Here is an 18,302-nt window from a genome sequence, read left to right as displayed (position 1 = left end):
GTGGCGGACTAAGGCCTAATCTCTCAGTAGTAGAGGAGCTCAGCAGTAGGACTGTGTATAATACAGGGCTGATATTATATTATTAATATTAAACAGGCAAACAACATGATCGGTTGGTCGTCTTTGGATTATTAGTAAAATATAGGGAATTAATCTCACCAGACGGGAAGCATTGTTTGAACTGCGCACTCGTAGCCCAAAAGCCTCTATGTTGTACGGCTGCTCCATTAAATTTATCGTCAAGTCCGACTGTCAAAATGGCGGCCGCGCCTGCTCGTCCTGCGACGTCTCGCTGCCAATCCAGTAGTATATGTCCCAGGATAGGTTGTTCCTTTTGTCTGCCGTAGTCTGGAAGTATTTTAAGATTTCTCGATGTTAGCGTATTTAGAGATATATTTAACGCCTATTAATAATTGCTGTATGTATAATTACTAGATTTTTCTCGCAGTTGTGCATGCCTAAAGTAGTTTCCGGGGTAAAAGTCTCGCTGTATATTTTCTCGGGATAGAAAGTAAGTCTTTCCAACTCCATACGAAATTTCATGAAAATCCGTTCAGTAGAATTTGAGAAAATCGATAACGTATAGACAGAAATGGCTTACTATTTCGATCATAGTGGCTTCCACATAGAAGGTAGACATATGCTGTCGCTTTTATTTAGAATCTCTAGGGGGGCAATTGCACCTCCCAGCCACCCTCCACCCCCCCCTAGCGACGCCCTTGTGTAACCATCAGGAGTAACGACCTCATCTGATATAGTTATTACACAAACACACACAACATCACGCATTTCATCCCCGAAGGGGTATGCAGAGGCACAACCAAGGCACCCACTTTTCGCCAAGTGTGTTCCGTCCCATGATGTGATAGGGGGCGAGCCTATCGCCATCATTTCAGCCCTTGAATCGTCCACTGCTGGACATAGGCCTCCCCCATTGAGCGCCACAGGGACCGGTTCTGGGCCGCCCTCATCCATCGGATTCCGGCGACCCTCACCAGATCGTCGGTCCATCTCGTGGGGGGCCTGCCTACGCTGCGTCTCCCGGTTCGTGGTCGCCACTCCAGAACTTTTCTGCCCCAACGGCCATCAGTTCTACGAGCTATGTGCCCTGCCCACTGCCACTTGAGTTTCGCAACTCTAAGGGCTATTTCGGTTACTTTGGTTTTCCTGCGGATCACCTCGTTTGTGATTCGATCCCGCAAGGAAACTCCGAGCATAGCCCTCTCCATTGCCCTCTGAGTGACTTTTAACCTTCTGACAAGGCCCATAGTGAGCGACCACGTCTCACTTCCATATGTCATCACTGGCAACACACACTGGTCAAAGACTTTCGTCTTGAGACACTGCGGTATTCGGGACGAGAAGATGTGTCGGAGCCTCCCGAACGCTGCCCAGCCGAGTTGGATTCGACGAGTGACCTCTTTCTCGAAGTTGGACCTACCTAATTGGACTGTTTGTCCCAGGTAGACGTACTCGTCGACAACTTCAAGTGTAGCGTCTCCTATCTTGACAGGGGTGGGTCTGACATGGTGGTTAGACATGACTTTTGTCTTATCCATGTTCATTCTGAGACCCACTTGTTGGGAAACGCTATTGAGGTCATCGAGCATTGCGCTAAGGTCTTCTAGGGTCTCAGCCATGACTACGATATCGTCGGCAAATCGAAGGTGAGTCAAATACTCGCCGTTGATGTTGATGCCGAGTCCTCTCCAGTCAGAAGCTTGAAGACGTCTTCCAGTGCAGCGTTGAACAGTTTCGGAGATATTATATCTCCCTGTCTCACGCCACGCTGTAGCTGGATAGGTTTCGAGTACTGATCCTGGAGGCGGACTGACATGGTGGCGTTTTCGTATAGGCACTTCAACACTTCAATATACCGATAGTCAATTTGGCACCTCTGGAGAGACTGAAGCACTGCCCAGGTCTCGATCGAATCGAAGGCTTTCTCATAGTCCACAAACGCTAGAGAGGGGCCGGTTATACTCCTCGGACTTCTGTATAACCTGCCGCAGCGTGTGTATATGGTCTATGGTACTATAGCCTTTTCGGAATCCGGCTTGTTCGTGAGGCTGGAAGTCATCGAGACTGTTAGCAAGACGATTCGTGATGACTCTCGAGAACAGCTTGTAGACGTGACTCAGGAGCGAGATGGGTCTGTAATTCTTTAAAAGGGTTTTATCGCCCTTTTAAAGAAACACCACCACGCTCCTGTGCCATGCCTGGGGCGTGGTACCCTCGTGAATGACGGAATTGAATAGTTTTTGAAGAGCCTCTAATATTGGCTGTCCGCCCGCTTTTAGAAGCTCTGCTGTTATTCCGTCATCACCCGGAGCCTTGTTGTTTTCAGCTGCCCGAGAGCCATACTAATCTCGCACAGGTCGATGTCCGGGATGTCTTCGGTATAGTGTCGGATTAGTGGGGCTCTTGGATCTGTGGCCGCACTGCAAACAGGTCGTCGTGTTGACGTGTATAACTGTCCGTAGAACTTCTCTACCTCACCCATGAGCTCCGGTCGGGAAGATATAATCCTGCCGTCCTCGGTCTTCAGTTTGGTCAGCAGGCTTTTCCCAATGGACAGATCCCTGGCGAACACCTTAGAGCCCCTGTTCCGCTCAATAGCCTCTTCAACACATTTAGTGTTGAATTGGCGTATATCACGTTTCAGGGACTTACAGATCTGTCGATTGAGCCTCCGGCAGACTGTCACGTCACCAGAAGACTGCAGGACCATCTTGCGTCTTTCTACCATGAGCTGTAGAGTGGGATCTGAGATCTTTTGAGTTCTTTTTGGACGCTGGGTCTTAAAGAACTTAGACCCAGTCGTCTGGACAGTTTTCACGAGCCTGTTGCTATACTCATCCACATCTACGCACTCACCTAAGCACTCGAAGCGGTTCCGGAGTTCGAGCTGAAAGCTCTCGGGGTTTTGATATGGGCAGATGCTGGTCGGAGCATGGACTTCATCAGTCGAGACCTCTCAAGCGATACGTTAAGATTCAATGTGCCTCTTACCATTCGGTGATCACTCCCGGTTTTCACCGCATTGATCACAGAGACATCATTGAATATACGCCGTTTGGTCGACATGATGAAGTCAATCTCATTTCTGGTAGCACCCTTGGGACTCAGCCAGGTCCACTTGCGCTGACTACGCTTTTGAAGAAGGAGTTCATCATAAAGAGTCCCTCCCTCTCCATGTAGTCGGCCAGCAGCTGACCCCGCGCGTTCCGTTGCCCATACCCAAATTTCCCCATTTTCAGCTCGTTGCCGCTACGTGTGCCCAGTTTCGCGTTGAAGTCCCCATAACAACGGTGAAGTAGGTCTGGGAGCTATGTATAGCCCGAGATATATCCTCGTACATAGCCTCCACCTCATCATCGGGTGTGCCGAGGTCGGGGCGTAGACCTGAATAACCTTCAGCGAATACCGTTTGGTGATTCTGAGTATCAGGTACGCCACCCTTGCCGACACACTCTCGATCTTCACGACGTTGTTTACGAGGGACTTGTGGATGATAAACCCGACACCACCTTGGGACTGCTGGTCGCCCTCCCGGAAATAGAACAGGTTACCTGACTTGAGGATTATCGAGTCCTCCCCTGCCTTCGGACTTCAGATAATCCTATAACGTCCCACCGTAACCTGCTCACTTCTTCCTCCAGTTCGACTAACTTCTCGTCGGTCCGCAGTGTGCGCGTGTTATATGTTGCCAGGGCCAGTTTTCGTCGGTTGTGGTAGCTTGGTCTCTGCCGGGGATTCTAGCACCTTGCCCCGCCGTTACCATGACCGCTACCGTAGCCAGGAATAGCGGGGCCGCCGGGGACTAGGGGCCGGTTTTATGTGACTTTACCATAGGGGTTTTGCCGTAATCGCCACGCTTGGCAGGCGGGTTGGCGATCGCAGTGGCGGAAGTCTCATCACAAGACGCTGCTGCCCGTCTTGTGTCTTGTCACTTCCTTCCGCCGTGTTGGAATGGTTTTACCGCCATTAGTCGGTGGACTACTTGCACTAGTGGTAGTGAGCACCACTAGTGGGCGGTGGGGGTCGTCACGCCCCTACGCCTATCGCCATATCGGGCACAAATTCCAGACTCCGGGCTGATACTGAGCAGAAAACCCTAATATCACTTTGCCCGACCCGGGATTCGAACCCAGGAACTCGCAGTACAACTACGCCACCGAGGCAGTCTATAGTTATTTAAAATGTATTTATTTAGAAATAGTCTTACCTTCAACACGATGTAGGAATCTCCTTCGAGAATTTGCCGTAGTCCTTCTGCGCAACAGCGACGGGCTCGAAGTTCTGAAAAATATTTCCATAATATGTAATGGTTTTGCAACAGTAATTTTAATTTGAGACAAATTGTGTAAGAAATACAAGGCAAATATTGCCTCAACTGGGATTGAGGACTTTATGAATGATCCAGGATTCATATCCTGGGTCGGTCCAGAAAACAATTGTAACTGGGTTTTCCATCTTAAAAATTACTCAGTCGCAGCTCGGAGTCAGAAAGTTGGCTGTGATACCCCGTGCCTCGGCATGTAAAGCCGTTGGTCCTGCTGATCTCTCCGGTCATGTCGTCTCACCGGACTATGAGAAGGAACAGAGTGCTTGTGTATTACACACTCGTGCACTATAATATCTCCTGTGTACTTATCTGATCTACGTTGAGATTGGGCACCGTGGCCGAAATTTGACTAGGAAGGAATCCTATGTACCAAATATAATTGCAAATCATTTGGCATCAAATGCTCAGACATCGCTTTTTTGTTTTAGAATAAGGAAAATAATTTATTTTTATTATAACCACTACTTTGTGGCCTTGTATGAAGTTAATGTTGCCATGCGTACTACTCTTCAATAATAGTTTTTTATGTTTACGCGAATGTTGGACATTGAAATAAAACTAACCTATTGCGGTTTTATAGTATAACTTTCTCCCGACGCTCGCCATCGTAAACTGAGAGCCCTCTAAACTTACAAAGAACACCCTCTGAGGCAATTCTGGAGACCGACCTCCACACCTAATGCACGCTCACACGGGGAAACATTTGTCTCTCTAGACACACAGTTCAGTGTGTATACCTCATGGTTGCCAATTCACATTGAGACCTATAAGGGCTCGTGAACATCTCCTGGCCTTTCCCCTCCTCCTATCCTAAGAGGTTTCCTTATCATTCCTCCAAACTTCCTTCCGAAGATATCTGCTCCTAACTCCAGAGCCTAGTTGCTAAGCCAGGGGATTTCAGTATCCCATTTGCAGGTATCCTGGTATTGACTGCGAGGTCCAATAGAAAAAATCCTTACAAAGATATTATAAAATACTCGATTATCTCATGCTTATTTTGATAGCAAATGTTTTACCAAAGAGTTTGAAGGTTATATAGAGCGGACATTGGAAAGATTGTCATACAAAAATGATGCGCTTATGTGATATTCAATCTACTGTGAAATAACAAATCATTAATGTAACATACTTATATTTTTTTCATATCATGATTTGCACGATTTTACTGCGCATATTTTCTATAAATATGTTATGTATTAAATATTTAAGCACGCTGTGACATCTTGACGGACATTTCAAATAAGACAGCGACTTATTAGTAATAAGTTTTGGAGCAAAAATGTATCCCTGATGTTCGGTCTATAACTAACTATACGGTCCTTTTACTGCAATGATGTTTAACTGTCAACATCGCGTAGTACACACCCGACCTTGCGATAATAATAGATCTTATCAAACGCTGACTCACTGTGAATTAACTGCTCCAGTTTGAGGCAGTTCAACTCAATAATAGTATGTATACGAACTTGAGTTGGTTTCTTTTTTATCATTGCTTTGAATGAGAGTCAGTTTTATTTACTAATAGTATGTATTTAAATGAACTTAAGATGGTTTCTGTTTTTGTTTTTGCTTTGAATGACATGAGCTTGCCGTTCGCCTGATGGTAAGCGATATGACCATCCATAAATAAAAACACCATCCTACTTTGACTAAGTATTGTTTGGTATTCCACTGCGCTGTCCTAAGACATGAGATGTTAAGTCTTATGTCCAGTAGTTACACTAGCTACAATGTTCTTCAAATAAGAACACAACAGTGACTACACACTGCTGCTTGACAGAAATAGACATTACGGTGGTATACCCAGGACTAGCATGTGAAAAACCAGCGTCTCGCGCAACATATTGCTGCAAAAACTTGTTAATTTAGACGTAGTATTAGAAACATTATAGACACGCTGTCTTTAAAAGAGATTGGTTATGATATTACTAAAACGATTTAACAAAAAATCATACCACCTTCAGAAACCATTAAAAACCAAAAATAATTTAACATTACCTATATACTGCCGTGCTAAGCGCAAAAGCGGTATGTAGCCTTACCTTATTTCGAGATAATCGGAGTTTTGTAAATATACTTAGTTTTATAGTTTTGTATGTAAAACTGAGATAGAGAAACTCTTTTTTTAACAAATTCGAGACAAGATATCGTTATTTAAGTAAGTTCATTGGATAGGTATTTCTTTAAGCTATCTGACGATCAAAATAAAGATCTTGATTTTCGAAATACCGCTTTTGAGCTTAGCACGGCAATACTGGTTAATAATTTTAGAGTCGGTGCTTAAAATAAACATTATGTTCTTTCGTTCATGTATTTATCTAGATTAACTAACAATTGGTAGACTTCACACACCTTCGATAACCGGCGATAGCCTAGTTGGATGTGGAACGGACTACCAAGATGAATGTCCGCAGGTTCAAATCCCAGGGGCACACACCTCTGACTTTTCTAAAAATCATGTGTGTATTTTTTGTGAATTTATTGTTCGCTTTAAAGGTGAAGGAAAACATCGTGAGGAAACCTGCACATCTGAGAAGTTCTCTATAGGAATTTCGAAGGTGTATGAAGTCTACCAATCCGCATTAGGTCAGCGTGGTGGACTAAGGCCTAATCCTTCTCAGTAGTAGAGGAGGCCCGTGCCCAACAATGGGACAGTATGTAATGCAGGCTGATATTATTATAACTAACAATTTTAATGTTCAATTTAAAAAAAATACAGTCAAATTGTAGTTTGGGCTTCCAGAAATACACGCAACGCAACGGCAAACTATATTGATTCCAGCAAACTGATTTGATTCAGATTTAATTTAAACTACCTTGAAGAGAAGCTCTCCACATGTGACGTAACAGCAAACTGTGATTTTACATCAATATTGAGTTAAACTCACCTCGATCCTCCAGACCTCCACTCCTGCCTGACGTCCAGCATTGGCGAAGGCGGGATGAACTCTCGCTTTACTTCTGGCATCCTGCAACAAAGAGATAATAATTACCCGTGACTGAATTTGGAGGCCATTGTTGCCAGTGTAACTACTGGACATAATGAGACTTAAGATGTCTCAGGATGGCAAGCGCAGTGGAATACCGAACACTTTGTAATTCAAGTGTGTTGATGTTTCTACTGTTTATGGTCGTATCGCTTACCATCAGACCGGCAAGCTCGTCTCATCATTCAAAGCAATAAAAAAAACTTTGCCCGCATTAATAACCTTTCCCGTTTTGTACGTACTCAAGAGCATTTTAAGCGGCGATAACCTAGTTGGTTGTGGAACGGACTGCCGAGACAAATGTCCGCTGGTTCAAATTCCAAGGGCATACACCTCTGATTTCTCTAAAATTATGTGTGTTTTGTGAATTATCGCATGTTTTAACGGTGAAGGAAAACAGCGCGAGGAAACCTGGCATACCTGAGAAATTCTTTAAAGGATTTTGAGGGTGTGTGAAGTCTGCCCACACTAGGTCAGTGTGGTGGGCTAAGGCCTATTATCCCTCTCAGTAGCAGAAGAAGCCCGTCTCAACTGTACTGCAATCCAAACTCCTGACTAGTATGATTTCACCATTGACAGCGTGTGGATAAATAAAAAATATTTATCAAATAAGTTCAATTATTCGTTGTAAAGTCAATAAATAGGTTATAACAGTGACGTTTTGGTTGCCATTTTAGTTCAGATTTTGATTTAGTTTATACGGACGTTCGTGTCTATAGAATATTCGACAATGTTTCAGACTATGTGACCTTGTTTGAAAGGTCAAATGGTCGATCGATAAAGGTGGCCGCCCCATGCCGCACCCCATGGGGATAATGGAATAATGATAAATGTGTCATGGCTTCATTTAGGCGAGGATTCCACGGTCAGCATTAAATATACGTATAAGTTTATATATGGTTGTTTTATTGATTAACTAGTTGACCCGACAGACGTTGTCCCGTCTTAACTATGAATTTGCAGCGCGCATTCTGTCGATCGCTGACAGTTATTTGAAACAATTGACAGTTATATAAAGTTAATATTTTCGTTAAGTTTTGTTAAATTTTCTTATTTTCCGCGCAATTTTTTGAATTTTTTCTTTCATAAGAACCTTTTCCTAACAATAACAAACATAACAAAAAAAATAGTGAAATCGGTCCAGCCGTTCACGCGTGATGGCGTGACCAAGGGAAATAGGGATTCATTTTTATATATATAGATAGATTAGCGCCAGTATTCATAAACGTTTTTTATCTAAGGACGAAGCATAGCTGTGATAACAAGTCTGTTTCTCAGTGCTGACGGCATGGCAGCCTTCGCAGTGCGTAGACATAAGGCCGTTGTGATTGGCTAATATTGAGATAAAAATGAGAAACAGACTTGTTATCACAGCTTTGCTCCGTCCTTAGATAAAAACGTCTATGAATAACGGGGTAAATCTTTATCCCCATGTATACAGGGTCATTTTAAAATTGCGTTACTAATTATATTTTTTCCATTAAATTGTTGATATATAAATGACTGAGTTCTAAAGTAACAAATATTGAAAGAAATACACGTCAATTTGAAAACCCCCTCCTTTTTTGAATGGTTAATAATATATTTATTATTTACTGAAAAAATATGAAGTGTTTTACATTGTTGTGTTTTTTTGCTGTTTGATAGTACATTGAACTATCGCATAAGCGCAAAATTTTTGTATAATAATCTTCCCGCCCGCTCTAAATAATCTTAGAACTCTGTCTAATCGTATTGGCATCTAAATCAAAGTAAAACCACTAACAGTTTAATGTAGCTTTTAAAAGATTTGTTGTTAATGAGTCTTGACTTGTTTGAGTTTCAAATCGTAAATAGTTTGTCTGTTTATTTTCATAGCTATCTAGCAGTTTATTATAGGCTGTTAGAATGTGGGTTCCTTGGACTGTATTTTGTTTTTTTAAATTTGCGCGGCAAATGACCCTACTGTGAGGTGCAAGGTGCATGTGCAACCTGTCCGGAACAAATCACAATAAAAATGACAATGGGAAGTATCGACCACAGAGGTTTGATTATGGTTTAGCATATGCAAATACCCGCGCGACGTTTTTTCTTCTTTTTTTACATTTTTATTTAAGGAGCTTGGTCGTTATTTCACGACTATGCCGCTCCGTACGTCCACTTCTACCCATGCCTGCAAAATTTTGATAAAATCAAAATATTTTTTTAATAAAGCCTTTTCCTCTCCCGATACAGGAATGGACAAAAAGCTATTTATGCTGCCCACATTAAAGATGTTGCGACGAATTCTATTAGAGTAGTAGTAGCGGCTTTAGGGCGCGTAAAATTAAAATTACTTTTATTTATATTTATTTCGTTGTTGTAATGGGTATATATATCAGCCATTAATGGTTTATGTCTTGAGAAGCTTTAATTTTGTTAATATACATGCTGTTGTACTATAGAAATAAAATAAAACCAATGCTCCAAACTAGTTCTAACATCTGGCCAACGTCAAGAGTCAATTTATATTCCGCATTAGAGATTATCACGTCGTAAACAATCAAGCTTTAGTTGTTTTGATTTTAAAATCCACTTGAGGATTATTGTGGGTATTAGTTACATCAACTAGACTGCGTTCTTTAGAAGAGTTTGTAAATTATGACGCCTAGACACTGTAAATTTGTTATTACACTACGCCACGCAGAGATCTGATTTATTGACATAGAAGTATTTGTATATGCCACACATAGCAAAAATATTTGAACACTTATTTGAGCACTTGTTTGAATTAATGTGTGGCACGTGTATTTGCGTATTTGTGCAAAGTTCGTTTAAATGATTGCGCACTTTGCCATTCGGTATCGGTTTTTCGACCACACATCAAAGCGTTCAGGTATTGAGTTGCCTGAAGGAGAACCGATTATACGGAAACCTAAAAGTAAGTTGAAAGCGGCGATAGCCTAGTTGGGTGTGAAACGGATTGCCAAGACGAATGTCCGCAGGTTCAAATCCCAAGGGCACACACCTCTGACTTTTCTAAAATCATGTGTGTATTCTTTGTGAATTTACCGTTCGCTTTAACGGTGAAGGAAAACATCGTGAGGAAACCTGCACATCTGAGAAGTTCTCTATAGGAATTTCGAAGGTGAGTGAAGTCTACCAATCCGCACTACAGCGTGGTGGACTAAGGCCTAATCCCTCTTAGTAATAGAGGAGGTCCGTGCTCAGCAGTGGGCAAGTATATAATACAGGGCTGATATTATTATTAAAGTATGAGCCATTAAAATTGAAATTTGTTCAGTGTCTGTAACTGTGTTCAAATGTGTGACAAAGTCTTTGTTCAAATATTTGTCTGTGTAGCGCTGGCATAATACACATATAAAATACGTATTTTCGTTTTGTATCTGAAATACAGTTATTACTGATAGGATATAAGGGTCATTTTGTCATAGCGTTACTAAATGAAACCACATACTTGTTTACCTTTGCTGACATTGTGCCAAAAATCATCCATTAATAACTTATGTTTTCACGAAAAATCATGCATTTAATTTTCTGATTTTTTTTATCATTTTGTAGTTTAGTGCGAGTATGGCGTGTGTGAGTGTATTTCTGACTGAAAGTATGATGTCGCTGCGACGAATTCTCTTAGAGTAGTATTAGTGGCTTTAAGGCGCGTAAAATTAAAATTACTCTTTATTAATATTTATTCAAAACTTACAGTTTTTTATTTTACATCTACGGCTCAAGTAACTTATTGTAGTATTATTTCAAAGTAGATAAGTATGTGGTTTCATTTATTTATTGACATGCCGGTAGGAGAGCAATCGAAAGATAGTCGGCAATCTAAGATAGGTTTCAGTCTTGGATAGTAGATACATTATTAATTTCGGGCGTTAGTAACGCGATGTCAAAATGACCCTATATTATATCCGCCTGGATAGCAACCGTACACCAGGTGTTAAAACCCGCCACAGTGGCCCACGTATGTACTGTATATACGAATCCAAAAGGCATGATTGTGTCGACTGTGGGGTAATCATCTCTCGTCATTCGACATACTATTGGCCCTCAATTACTATCAGGTGCAGAAAGATTATTTCCCCGTGCTAGTAAAAAAAAGTTGACACGTGGTGCGCTAACCAGCTCACAATCTACACACATCTAGAACTGGATAGACAAAGGCCTTGATTTTGTATTTCAACTTGGTTTACGTTCTTCGTAGTAAATTAACATCATAGAACATTTTAATTCTGTTACGTGTTTCCTGTATCGTGTTATGTGTCGGAGTTATTTTGGATTTTGTGATCTGTTGAATAATATCAATGCGTTGTGTAAGGCGAACACGCATGCCAGTGGTGGTATGAGATAAAATAATTCGTGCACGAATATTGTAAATAAAAACATAGTTGGGTCCTAAGATGTTTTTATTACATAGATACGTTGTCCGAGCTCAATACTGGTAAGACGAAAGCAAGGTAATTGCCGACATTCACTTAGTCAACCTCCAACCACTGTTGCGGCTAGTCGGCTTACTAACTTTTTGTATTTTTATAAATAAAATGCCTGCCTGTGTTTTAGACGATGTATAAATTATACTCCAACTGTGAATGAAAAAAACGTTTCATTTCGTACGTTAGTAATAAGTATACACTATTTAAGTTATTTTTAACTAAGTAATAAATGCATTTTATTCGACTGTCATGGCGACCAGAGACCAATAAACTAGATGGCCACGGCGGTCGACGCTCGGGCCGTATCAATGCGAACTGCTAGGGCTGTGACTATAGTAAATACTGCGCTGTTTTTATGTGCAATTTTGTTAGTCTATGACGCGTCTATTTGTAAAACGTCATTGGATATAACACTTTATAATAAATTACTTGAGCCGTAGATGTAAAATAAAAACAGTGTGAGTTTCGAACAAAATTAATATTAATGAAAAGTAATTTTAATTTTACGCGCCCTAATGCCATTACTACCCTAGAGAATTTTTCGAAGCAACATCATAGTGTTAGAAATACTTACACATCATATTTGCACTAAAATTAGAAAATTAAAACCGATTTTATTTTTTAAACTCGTAATTCATGGATCAATTTTGTCACAATGATATTAAAGAATGAGGTTTTCCTTCAAACACACAGAGCTTTTGGGTGAGCGCTGTAGGCACTCGCAAACATTGAAAAAAAAAAGTTTTTTTTTATATGGTACCTTATCAGTAAGAGATGTGATTTGCGGCGATATCGGCTGCTGGTATGTGGTGGAGCGTGCGTACGCGCACAGGAACAGTGCCGAGAGGGCACACAGGACCAATTTCATTCTGAAACAAGAGGCAATAGGTTATTTGACTATGTTTAAATGGAATTACATAGATTATTTTATTTATAGTAACTATGAGCGGTTATTACACTTAGATTATTTTATTTATAGTAACTATGAGAGGCTGTCGAGACGAATGTCCGCAGGTTCAAATCCCAATAGCACACCTCTGATTTTTCTAAAATTAAGTGTGCATTTGTGAATTATCGCTTGCTTAACGGTGAAGGAAAACATCGTGAAAAACATGTATACCTGAGAAGTTCTCTACAGGAGTATTGAGGGTGTGTGAAGTCTACCCGCACTACAGCGTTTTAAATGTCACGCTATATATTTTCCCGCGAGATTATGTTCGTCCAGGGTCTCAAACTATCTCCATACCAAATTTCATCTAAATCCGTTGGCTAGATTTTGAGTTTAAGTAAACAGATGTAGCGTTTAGGTAAACAGATGTAACGGGGACTTTGTTTTATAATATATTTTTGTAGAACTTTTAAGAGAAACAATCTCATGCATCATTGTTGCATAACTTTAACGTTTACGCAGCGCACGTAACGGAAGCTCTCAAAACACATTTTCCCCGTTTTAACAACATTTATCATTACTGCTCCGCTCCCATTGGTCATAGCGTGATGATATATAGCCTATAGCCATCCTCGATAAATGTGCTATCCAACACTAAAAGAACTTTTCCATTCGAACCGAGTAAGTTTCTGAGATTAGCGCGTTCAAACAAACACTTCAGTTTTATATAAGAAAAATATAGATTATTGACCATAGATAAAGGTGTGTGTCTATTGAAATATATTGCGAACTACATTGCGAACAAATGCCGCATTGTAAAAGGAAGTAGGCATTTCCTGACAACAGAATCAAGGTAGTACAATGACTTAATGAATGAGTAAGCCAGGTGATTCATTGTTGACCTATACTGTAAACTACGGAGACATACTTAGTAGAGTATGTGACTTATTTTTATTTATAACTTTTATAATATCGAACTCTTAATAAAATAATGACCTATTTCAAAATTGTTAATTTGTGGCAGTCATGGAAAAACTAGTTTTTGTTCGCTACCTTTTTGAAGTTGCTATAAAATTGAGCTTATTAAAGATAGGTAAAAAATGAAACCTACAGCATGAAAAAAAAGGGAAAAAACTAAAAGGTCGCAAACAGAAATTGGTTGTTTGACGATTCCCACAAATAATATATAGGGTCATTATTTTATTAAGAGTGCTATATACTAGCTTAGCTATATACTAGCCGTGGCTTCGCGTAGAAATCAGTGTGGCAAAGTTTTACCGTGTGATTCCCGACCTACAAGATTTTTATACAACCACACGACCTCTTCAACAGTAATCGTTATATTTCAGTCAATTTACATTAAACCGTAATGTACTATTAACTTAAACCTTCCTCAAAAATTGCACTATCTTTTAGTAAAACCGTACAAAAATCCGTTCAGTAGATTTTGAGGAAATCTATCAAACAGACAGCTTTTGGGGACTTTGTTTATTATGTATATAAATGTATGTCGTATAATTTCTAAAACAGAAGAAATAATTGAAATCTGGTGGAAATCCACAAGTTATAAGCCATTGAATTCGGTAGTATGGGTGAGACAAAAACAGAAAAGGGACGAAATACTTGTATGTGACGTCAGCGGGCATTACAACGCGTGCGAAAAGAAAGAGATGGAGCGATATACCCACTTACTACACTTTTACTGGTAGTCTTTTATAACATGCATTATGGGTTTATATGGCCAGATGCGTCATGAACCTCGCCATCACGATGATTCGTTCCCAGTGTAGTCTAGATCCAGTAAAACAGGTTGGGATCGTTTTCTATATTTAGCTTTGCAGGTTTAAACGTAATCTATGTCTACACGAGCTTTGCTTGCGACTTTTGTGATAGAGTTATTTGGGATAAAAGTCCCGATATATATTTTCCCGGGATGGAGAGCCTATACCATTCCGCAAACCAATGGCTCAGGAGGGGCAAGTTGATAGGGAGAATAAGAATAGTATGAATAAGTCGAGAGCACATATTCCTCCCGCACCTCTCCGTCTTTAACAATAACATAGAGCAGAGCGTAATTGAGCGTACGGAATATTAGGAATGGAATTGGTGAATTCATTCGAGTTTTAGAAACTCTGGGGGGGGGGGGAGGAGCTGCCCTCCCTTGTCCCCAAAATAAATAGCAGCAAGTACTTATTTGATAAGCCTGATGATATATATTTTTTAATTGTATGCAATAAATTCATTTTGATTATCAATTTCTTCTATATTAGCACAGGAGAGTTTAAAATTGTGTGATGCAGAATAAGAAAAATTGCGAGACGAAAAATAAATCGTATTTGAATGTGAAATTGTAGTTTTATTTGTTAAAAGTTTCCAAATAGAATATAATATGATTAAAATAACAAAGGAGAATTATTTGTACTTTATTTTAACACCATATCGTCGTTGTAGGTGGAGAACTAAATAACTCGGATTTTGGCCATTTTGGACTTTCATCACTTTTGTGTTGCCCAAAACATGGCGCATATTTTGGCCTAACAAGCATTTCATTATCTTATCCCGTTTCGAAATTATAGCTTTTTATGTTAAAAGTGGAGAAATAAATATATTCAAATAATATATATTTTGTTGTAGAAAAAGTAAATAATTAAATACTAAAATCAATAATCTGCACCTAATCTGTTCAATAGTAAAGAAATTGAATAAAATGAGTTGTTTAATTCTTCCTCGAGTCTATTGTTTAACAAAATTAATCAATTGTGTGTAGAAGAACTAAACAACTTGATTTGTTTAATTTAGACATTGAAAATCTAATGGTATTCACTTTAATAAACTCTATAATTGTAATTATTAACCCTTATTCTTACTTTACCATATGGTTTCTAGTGTGGCAAAACTAAATAACTAAACGAGTTATTTAGTTTATTTTAGCAAACTTACAAAACATTGTCGTGGGAGAATTAAATAAGAAGTTTTTTTATTTTTTTATTTTTTCTTTAGGTCAGATTTTTTTATTGCATAATATAATAGATAATAGACCCAAGATATATAAAAATACCGACATTAAAATATTTATAGTTTTTAGTAATGCTTAAAATAACGAAAAAACAGTTAATCGCGTTTATCTCGAAACTAGAAATTTTGCGTTATTTGGTTCTCCACCTACAACGACGATATACTTTTTATCTCTACCTTCAATTTATCGCTGTCTTTTTTTGCTCAAAAACGTCGCAACCCTATATACACGGTATTTGGGTGTGCCAGTTGTGCCTCTGCCAACCTTTCAGGATAAAAGGCGTGTGTTTAATTATTTTATTCAAAAGTTTAACAATTAGTATTCTGTCCATAGTCATTCTTAAACGGAATAATCTCACACTTTGCCTGATTTGTTTATCAATAAATATATAAACAATATTAACCTTAGATAAACTATAGCAGTCGAGAAATAATTACGTAAATAACTATTGAGAATTTTTATAATACATATTTAAATCAGAGTTTGTGTGTAAAAAATGATTTTAGAATGCCTACCTACTATATGTGTTTTAAAGGATTTGTAGAAGTATACCTTTTTAAGTATAAATTAATTAAGTAGGTACCTACTTATTGTATTTTTGATTCACGATCCAATACATACAAAAATAGCACACTGTATTCCAAGATTAAAGATACTTTCAAATTATTAATACTTGTATTTATTTAGTAACGTTCAGATTTATGAAAATAATATTTATTACGTAATTGTAAATTAAATCCCATTGTGCTGAGAGCATAATCTGCGCGAGAAGTGAACAACTTATTCTCTTTTAGTATTACATCCCTTGGATAGATGGCGCGGCGGTCGGCCGCCCAAAATAAATGAACATAAAAATAACACTTGTTTCTTAACGAGGAAAATACTAATGAAATTATAAAATGGAGCTACCTTTTAAAATAGAAGGATGAAAAGCCTAAGAGGTTTACATATTTTATTTTTTAATAATGAAGAAAGTAGGTATGAGATCTAATGTGACCTCAAATTATAAATGACACTATAAACGCCGACCATGACCATTCACAATTTTAGAAGAAGTATTGGTTTGGTATAACTATCAATGAATTTTACAGATAAGAACTGTCCAAAACGTAATGGAAAATCTTTATAATATATTATATTCCTTTAAATTATTTCGTAATAGTTCCTATAAATGATGATAGTCGCTCTTAAATATTTTTTATGTGGGTAATTAAACTTAAAATCGGAATCATTTATGGAAAAATAATAATTAAACAATAAGTTAATTTTTTTATATGCAAAGTATGGTTTTGAAATTAGTTTTAAAACAGGCACTAGCGACCTCATCACTTGCAAACGAAAGATTATAACGCCATCTGTTGATGAGTACCCAAATTATAAGTGATGTTTGCTTTTAATGGTATTTATATCCGCTGATTAAATTTTAACGGCAATAATTAAAACATGTACAGATGTATTAAATAAAAAAAATATATATACACGATTATTATTAAAAAAAATGCCACCAGAACTACATAACGAAATGTACTTATAATTATTAGGGGCTAAATTTTTAATCCTCAGATAAAATTTATTCTACAAATGAATTATAACCTGATTCAATGTAAAAGTGAGACAATTCAACAATTTTATTCGTACAACTGTTTTAGTTTATGTTGTTTTTTCTTACGTCTACTTTTATATGATAATTGAAAAAATCGCCCCTAAAATTAAATCATATTTTGTAAAATCCTTTTAATATATCTGATGGAAATATAAGTGAAAAAGAACTTGTAAAGCATTAACACATCATGCATAATATTTTAAAGCACTCACTCACTTAGTTTTCGGCGGGAAACCGATCGCCAAATTCACAAATGCGTCGAAGCGGAACACGCCGATTCGTAATTTAAAATTTCGCGGTAAAATTTAAAATTCGGATTCGGAACACTCGCGACGTGTTATTTTCTTAATTTTTCCAATATGCTGGAGGTAGAGGCTGGAGGAGACACGTCCTCAGTAGCTGTCGAAAGAGTATTGAGTTCACAGTTGGCTAACGCTATCGGTTTAAGACATGTTCCTGTCGTGTGTGTGCGTCAATTATATTTATTACTAACTGGTAGACTATAAAGAAACATGGGCGACAGACACTTCAAAGCGATCGATCGGGTATTTAGTGGATCGATGAGCGCATACCTTGTCTGATCAACGACTAGGCGCTTAACGCGGTAGTAGAAAATTTTTTGCAGACGGCACATGAATGGAATTTATATTTTTAAACATTTTTTTTTTTCATGTAATTTTTAAATATTCACATTGACGTTTGCTTCGATGACAGTTTTCATCAATTTTATGTTTATAATGTGGGCTGGAATTTTTTTTAAATTACTTTTTTTTTTCGATGTGTAAGGCATGTGTTCAGCCTACAAGCGGTGCAAACTGATCGTAACAGAATACAACTGATAGGTTAAGTAACGTTTGCAATAATTCGTTCATTGCTGAATGTAGGCCAACACTTCAGACGCCTCCATTACACTACATTCAATTTACATTTTAATCATCATAACTCTAGTAATTTCATTTGAACGCGTATCAATTTAGATACAAATTAGAAATATAATGTTTGATTAAAACAAAGAGATTTACCTATAAAATTTGACATTTATTA

The 18,302-nt window shown here is 38.5% G+C and overlaps 1 protein-coding gene across 1 annotated transcript; it reads right to left on the bottom strand.

The window, feature by feature from the left end:
- Positions 1-238: 238 nt before the first annotated feature.
- LOC119191368 (gelsolin-like) lies at positions 239-12,656 on the bottom strand. Its single transcript, XM_037445271.1, has 4 exons — positions 12,511-12,656; positions 7,237-7,317; positions 4,229-4,302; positions 239-348 (listed from the first exon to the last, which is right to left on the bottom strand). Exons 1-3 carry the CDS (start codon positions 12,616-12,618, stop codon positions 4,231-4,233), a joined length of 261 nt encoding a protein of 86 aa, XP_037301168.1. The 5' UTR covers positions 12,619-12,656; the 3' UTR covers positions 239-348; positions 4,229-4,230.
- Positions 12,657-18,302: the final 5,646 nt, after the last annotated feature.

This window comes from Manduca sexta, unplaced genomic scaffold (assembly GCF_014839805.1).
Source record: "Manduca sexta isolate Smith_Timp_Sample1 unplaced genomic scaffold, JHU_Msex_v1.0 HiC_scaffold_141, whole genome shotgun sequence".
In the NCBI taxonomy this organism is placed as follows: domain Eukaryota; kingdom Metazoa; phylum Arthropoda; class Insecta; order Lepidoptera; family Sphingidae; genus Manduca; species Manduca sexta.
The sequence above is the reverse complement of the archived record's forward strand: the minus strand, read 5'-3'. Positions and strand labels throughout refer to the sequence as shown.

Coding starts and splice junctions, on each gene's coding strand:
- LOC119191368 (XM_037445271.1), bottom strand. CDS start 12,618: ATGAAATTGGTCCTGTGTGCCCTCTCGGCACTGTTCCTGTGCGCGTAC. Junction 7,318..12,510: donor TCACATCTCTTACTGATAAG/GTACCATATAAA, acceptor TCTTTGTTGCAG/GATGCCAGAAGTAAAGCGAG. Junction 4,303..7,236: donor TGGAGGTCTGGAGGATCGAG/GTGAGTTTAACT, acceptor AATATTTTTCAG/AACTTCGAGCCCGTCGCTGT.